Below are 7,417 nucleotides of genomic sequence, written 5' to 3' on the forward strand. Positions count from 1 at the left end.
GAACACTGGGAACCGTAGCCTGCAGGTGTGGATTCCATCAAAGTCAGCACACGAGGCTCTGCCGGTCGCATTGTTCAGCTAATTAAAATACACTTGGAAAGGAAGAGACCAAACGTAGCCTCAGCTGAGTCCTGGCACCGTTTACACTGCAAAAGCCTAAACCGTTATTTTGTTATTGCAAATATAGATTCTAGAACATTCAAGAGAACAATTTTTAATTCGCCGCTGACAGGCGGGGGGAGTTTGTTCAGTGCTGAATAGGAAGGGAACGCAATCCTTCTGAGAGAAAGCGAAGTAGTTTCACGCCACCAAAGTCGCAGAATTGGTAAGGAATGTCTGGTGGGACAAAGCCCCCGGTGCACCTAGCGCCCCAGTTCCCAGAGGCAGCAAGATCGCTTTAGTAAACTCCAAATCTGCAATTAAAACAAACAGCTAAACCGAAATCCAGGAGCTTCCTCTTCCCTTCCCTCCCAGCCCCCTGTAAGCAAAGAAAGCCACAACTTACGGAAAAAAAAAAAAACAAAACAAAACTGCGCGAGGCTTAGCTAAACTGCACGCACAGCCATCAGCCTGGAGTTGACTTTCCAAACGGGAGAAGCTTGTTTAGAGCCTGGGATTGCGTTTGCAACCTAGGAAACCCTAAGAAGCCAGTACTTCTCTTCCCCCACCCCCACTTGCCCCCACTGTTTTGTAAATATTAACACGGTTGTGTGAGCTATTCTCTCACAGGGTGGACTTTTCTCTTTTTTATTCGAAGAAAAGTTCTTCGCTTCCCCCACCCTTTCTCTGCAAGCAACATACCTGCCTGCAAACAGAAGGTTTCAAAATCAATATTGTATTTGTCACTTTTCTGTCTCCTTTTTCTCTCTCAACAGCCCCGCTTGCCCCTGAAGCGAATTGTGGATTTATGGAGGAAAATTAGCATAAATTATTACCAAATCGGGAAACGTGTGTGGTCCTGCTTGTGGGAAAGGAGGCTATTGCGAACCTTCCATGCAGAAAGGTGGTCCAGGGTGGGCTTCATGGAAACACTGAATGGCTATTGCACGAAATAGATTTCCATTGGGTTTGCACATTGATATAATTGACTTATGTGTATTTTATACAGTTTTACCAACACTTCCCCTCCGCTCCTTATTTGAATTAGGCTTCAAAAAAGCGTCTGTTTGTTTTGGTTTTCCGCACAATGGGCATTGATTCACTTTGCAAGCAGCCTCTCTCGCCCTCCTCTCCCTTCCCGAATGTTGGTTTTAAACGAGAAACGCACACCCTGTAAATTACACTTAAATCCTTCATTTTGGGGCTGGAGGGGGCGCGGGCGCCTCTTCCAAGTCTGGCATTTGTTTGACACTGAACATGGGACAAAACTTCTGTATTAATAAAGGAGATCACTCGCCTACCCCTTACCTCTTCTCCTGTGAGATCCCTTTACCCTTAAAAAAAATGGGGCCACTCAAAAACATACATCATTTGTACTCAGAGCAACACGTGAGAGCAGAAGTCGATTTTTCTGGATCTTTATCGGTTTATGGTGGGAAAAGGGACCAGGCAAAACTATTTGTCCCCCTGTAGATTCGTGTTTTTAATTAGTCCGATGTTTCCTAGGAGTAATGATTTTGACAGTGTCCCTCTGGGACAAAACCAAACCGTGGATTGTAATAAGAATTTTTTAAAAATGGTTTTGGAAACTGGGAGGAGGGGAAAGAGAAGAATTCTCCTTGGTTGTCCCGAGGGGCTAGAGGAGGAGTTTTGGCTCATTTCACAGGGCAGTTTATCCCAAACTCTAGAGAACATTCATCATTACATCTTCTCCCGCGCCAAAAATAGTTTGGAGCTTGGGAGTCCCGCCCCCCTCCCCCTGCAATTTAAAGGAGCCATTGTAGAGCTCAGAGTTTATTAATGAAACAAGACGGGTTAAGTGTTTAGAAGACTAAGAATATTGACTCTGACCAGCCCTTCCCTGAGTTCCCCACAAAGAGTCTTCTGTAGGGAGGGATATGACAGCTGGGGGGGGGGTTTAAAGTAAGGAAATATTACAGTCTATGGACCCCTAGAAATACAACTAGCTTTACATTATTCTCTCGTTGGCTTCCAGAGAAGGGAACTTGTCCAGCCCGACTTGAACTGGGGGAGCACTAACTTAAACACGTTGCGTCCAGTTGTAGCATGAAATGAGCGTTCAACAACTCTTGCAAGTACTCAGGGAGGCTTGCTCGGCGGTAACTTTCCACCTGTTTCTGGATTAGTCGTTCCCATGTAGTAAAGAGCAGTTCGCAGCGTGGATTGCAGACAGACTGACAGCAGGCACTTCCCTCTCCCCCCTCACTTATTTTTGCTGAATTAAGAAGGTGACATTTTTCTTTTCTTCAAGTAGTTCTGCTAATATTGAAAAACGTGAGCTTGCATCTCAAGCGGGCGCGCTCAGACTCCGCAACCATTTCAATATTAATGACATTGTTTAATCTCCTAAATTCCTCGTGTTTAAGTTACGTTTTGGTGAGTTATTGACCAGCTCCGAAATATGTGTGTGTGTGTGTGTGTGTGTGTGTGTGTGTGTGTGTGTGTGTGTGTGTGTGTGTGTGTGTGTGTGTGTGTGTGTGTGTTTTACACCACAAAGGATCTTTTTTCACATAGTCCATGGCTTGCACTTACTGTGTCCATCTTTTATCATTGCTCAGAGGTGACACATTATATACAACTTCCTTAACATATGACAGGGGCCTAGACATTCTTTTGGGCCTGATCCTGCAGCATTAATGTCCTGAGTTCGCCCGTGGACTTCAATGCAACTGCATACCTGAGTAAAGTTTCCAGGACCGGGCCCTTAAGAGAAGGGATTATGCAACAATACTGTAACGGAATTATTAAAATTTGAATAACGTGTGTGTGTGTGTGAATATATACATCCACATACACTTGTGTGTATAAACGTATACACGCACAATGCACACAGACATCAGCACATTCGTTCTCTCTAAATGCACGTTTCCATTACAGAACACTTCGAGTTGTGCTAGCTTGGAGATTAAACAATATTTAACATGTTAAGAAAGTAGAGGGGATAAATAATCCAATTCTTAAACAGTCCCGCGAACATTGGTGTGAAGGTATAATCTGATGTTTGCCTGGTTAGAACAGGAACTATGATTAAACATTGTTTTTACAGTAACAGCTGTTACTTGTATCGCCTGGGATCCCGTAAAATTGCCACAGGTCTGAAATCAAACTGAGAGGCAATTTACATAAAGCAGACTCTCCAATATCTAAGATAACCCATGGTGTTTTCTTTTCAATATGACCACAACTTTGTTAAGACCAAAACGTTGGTGGTAACAAGACAAACACTCTTTTCTAAATTTCAGGGGAAGTAGCTCACATAGTAATGAAAACTTCGACACGTTTGTTGAGTAGGACCCCAACACTGCATTTTCATCAGCCTAACCCTTTGGAAACCAGGCTTGGGCTCCGTTTGATTTGGCAAAGAGAAGTCTCTCGTTAAAGGAAAAAGCCTTGCCTTGAGTTAGCCAACAATACAAATCAGATAACAAAGCAGAACAAACAGAATACCCCAGCCAAGCAATTTCCATGTCAAACATCCCACTGCTCAGCAGCTCCATTTGTACGTGTGAATTGCAGACTAAGCTCCCTGGCAAAGTCCACAGAAAGGTTAGTGCATACCTTCGCACGCACACTGTTACTGGGTGCCATCACACTTCAATTCCGGTTGCTGAGCCTTTTCACCCCTCGCCTTGTCTTCAAATGGAAATGATTCCTATTGGCCCAAGGTGTCCATGTAAATAGGTGTAAATGAAACCAGATTATGCCTTTCTTTCAGCCCACCCTCCTCCCCCTCTCCCTCCTCCCAAGGCGATTGTCATATGATAGCAAAGAAGTGGCACATTAATGAAGCGCCTCTACAGGGGTCTTTTCTGCTCATGTCACCACATAAAACTATCAGATGGTTAGAGGAAGGACATGGAGGCAAGTACTTAGCTCATCTCGGCTGCAGAGAAGCCAGCGAGCCCCTGCTTCCTTCCAGTTGCCGCTGGGGGTGAAATAACCCGATCCCTGATTCCGCCTTCCGAGGAGAAGGGAGGGGAGTGAGAGGATTCCCACAGACCAGCCAGCTCCCTGCCTCGTCGGACTAAAACTAAGCGGAGCGGCCGGAAAGAGAGCGTGAGAACCGGGAGGGATCGGGCAAGGAGACCAGACTCGCAGCTGCATCCCGGATGCGGACTGTCAACTTCCAGCAACTTTAAGGTGGGCATTACTGGCGGGGAGGGTCCCCTCCCAGCCCCTTCTCTGCCCTGCGCCGGGGGGTGGGGTCCCCACTCGGCAGAGAAACAGCTGAAGTAACTTGGCGGCTGAGCGCGGTGGCTAGGTCCGGAGAGGGGTGGATCGTTTCCCCTCCCCGGGGGCTGGAGGGATTTGGGTGTTTTGGGGGATCAACTCCGATCTGTCTCTTATTAGTGCCTCACACGCCTGCCCTTCCCCCTCCCCCCCGCGCACATACACACACACACACACACACACACACACTGGCCAGCTTTAAAGCGTAGCCCGCCTGTCCCCTGCCTTACCCCGCTCGCCCCTCCGCAGATCTCGGCGGGTCCCCAGCGAAGATGCCTCGCCCGGGCAGGAACACGTACAGCGACCAGAAGCCGCCCTACTCCTACATCTCGCTGACGGCCATGGCCATCCAGAGCTCGCCGGAGAAGATGCTGCCCCTGAGCGAGATCTACAAGTTCATCATGGACCGCTTCCCCTACTACCGGGAGAACACGCAGCGCTGGCAGAACTCCCTGCGCCACAACCTCTCCTTCAACGACTGCTTCATCAAGATCCCGCGCCGGCCCGACCAGCCGGGCAAGGGCAGCTTCTGGGCGCTGCACCCGAGCTGCGGGGACATGTTCGAGAACGGCAGCTTCCTGCGGCGCCGCAAGCGCTTCAAGGTGCTCAAGTCCGACCACCTGGCCCCCAGCAAGCCCGCGGACGCCGCCCAGTACCTGCAGCAGCAGGCCAAGCTGCGGCTCAGCGCCCTGGCGGCCGGTGGCCCCCACCTGCCGCAGATGTCCGGCTACAGCCTGGGGGTGTCCCAGCCCTCCGGCTTCAAGCACCCCTTCGCCATCGAGAACATCATCGCCCGCGAGTACAAGATGCCGGGCGGACTGGCCTTCTCCGCCATGCAGCCCATGCCGGCCGCCTACCCGCTCCCCAACCAGTTGACTACGGTGGGCAGCTCCATTGGCACCGGCTGGCCCCACATGTACAGCCCCGGTATGATCGACACGGCCACCCCCATCTCCATGGCCAGCAGCGATTACAGCGCCTACGGGGTGCCCCTCAAGCCCCTGTGCCACGGGGGCCAGACTTTGCCAGCCATCCCTGTGCCCATCAAGCCCACCCCGGCGGCGGTGCCGGCCCTGCCGGCCCTGCCAGCGCCCATCCCCACCCTCCTCTCGAACTCGCCCCCCTCGCTCAGCCCGACCTCTTCCCAGACAGCCACCAGCCAAAGCAGCCCAGCGACGCCCAGCGAGACCCTGACCAGCCCCGCCTCGGCCCTGCACTCGGTAGCGGTGCACTGACACTCCGCGGCTCGCTCCAAACTTTCCTCGGCATTTGCTTACTCCCCGAGAGGAGAGAAAACTCCCGGCGGGGACACTCGAGGTTTGCTAGTCCTGGGAGCGGTCTTTGCTTTGCCTCTCTGGCGTACCCTGGTTTAGCGGCTCGAGCCCGGGGCGGTTGGGGGTTGCTCCTTAACTTAGTTTTAAACACGGGAAACGTGTCTAGTTCCTCCCCCTCCACGTGTGCATAAAATGCCATTTGCATCACTAGGTTTCCAAAAGGTACTTAAGGCACCTTCTCCTCCCCCCCCCCCCCCCCCGAACTGAGCGCTGGAGAGTTAGACAACCCTGGCACGGTTTGCCCCTTTTCCATCCTTTGTCTGGGAAGAGCAACATTCTTCCACCGGACCTGTCTTTAAACCCATAAACAGTTTGAAGTGGTTGTAGCTGGCTTCATGAAAACAATTAATGTTTCCAGTTTCTAAGTGACAAATCAGCTGGATTTTGGAAACACTTAATTTTCGTTTCAAATTTATTTTTTTTTACACAGAGTTTAAAGATTGCAGGATCTACACGAACTCCTCGTGAATTGCTTTTTAAAATGAAACATGTACTATTATCTATCTAGCTCATCGCCATACATATCACAGCACTTCAATAAAAGTATTAGACAGGTCCCCATAACTTGAGAGCCAGCCAGTTACCATCCTATGGCTGAAAAGTTCCATTGGCTGCCGAATAGTTTGTTTTGGGGAAGTTACACAGTCCATGCAGATTTGTATACAAGAATGTGTATTAAGTACAAAAGGACAGGAAACCATGCAAATGGCAAGACATCAGTTCACAGTGAAAACGTATATTGTTTACAAAACTCCTGTTCTAATGTAAATACTGAACTTCAATCTGTCCTATGAATCAAATGAGGTCCTCTTTTGCAGGTCCTGTTGTCATGTGGATGTTTAATTTTCAGGTGGAAGGGAAGGGGGGCTTAATTTGTCTGTTAACCTTCTGATTACTTCGATTTTTAAAAGCTATTTATTTATGATTTAAGAAAATAATTTAAAAAAAAATTCACTACCAAGGAGACAACCTAAGGTAGCTTATATAAAGCTGCTCAAGCCACTGGTGAAGTGTAGGGAAGTACCACAACAGGTTCACACTATGGGAGGTATTCCTGCTTTCTGCTGGAACTTTTCAGACAAGCTGAGAGCGGACTGGGGAACACTGTAAATGTCTGTGAATAGGAATGATTATCAAATGTGTAACATGCACTTTTGTTTGCTATATTCCTTTCTAGTTTTAGGTAGTTTGCTGGAAACCGAACTGTTGTGAACTGCTTACGTTAAGACAAAAACAAAACGTTGTAGTGTTCAGTTTCCCTTGTACAGAATGAGCATGACATTTTAAACATTGATGTTCTTGTTACCAGCATGCGTGTTTTAAGACAAAAGAAAAAGAAGAAAGTGTCTATGTTAAATTATAAACCTAGTCGTCCAAATACTATTTTCTCATTAAAATACGTAAATTCAGATTTACTTTCTTATTCGTCTTTTTGAAGAGTTTGTACCAGGAAAATAAGAATATTAATTTAGAGGGGAATACAATATTTCAGTTTTTAGATTATCTACATACATTCTTCATAGGAGGAAGAGAATTATCTATAAATATAATTGTTTAATAAAATACAGTAGCTTTCTACATAGGATGGTCATTCTCACATGACTACCAAATGGAAATCAAGCTACGGTTCATAGACTACATTAGCATGTATAACATATGTAATATATATAACGTATGTGCAAACATATGTGCACTTTTCTTACCTATATATGTGTGTGCATTATATACCTATA

The 7,417-nt window shown here is 47.5% G+C and overlaps 1 protein-coding gene across 1 annotated transcript; it reads left to right on the forward strand.

Moving 5' to 3' along the window:
• The first annotated feature begins 4,622 nt into the window (after positions 1-4,622).
• On the forward strand, positions 4,623-5,864 carry FOXB1 (forkhead box B1). Its single transcript, XM_030578458.1, has one exon. It carries the CDS (start codon positions 4,623-4,625, stop codon positions 5,583-5,585), a length of 963 nt encoding a protein of 320 aa, XP_030434318.1. The 3' UTR covers positions 5,586-5,864.
• Positions 5,865-7,417: the final 1,553 nt, after the last annotated feature.

Source organism: Gopherus evgoodei, chromosome 10 (genome assembly GCF_007399415.2).
Source record: "Gopherus evgoodei ecotype Sinaloan lineage chromosome 10, rGopEvg1_v1.p, whole genome shotgun sequence".
Lineage (NCBI taxonomy): Eukaryota > Metazoa > Chordata > Testudines > Testudinidae > Gopherus > Gopherus evgoodei.

What these genes read in the sequence shown, in the direction of transcription:
- FOXB1 (XM_030578458.1), top strand. Translation starts at nt 4,623, where the DNA reads ATGCCTCGCCCGGGCAGGAACACGTACAGCGACCAGAAGCCGCCCTAC.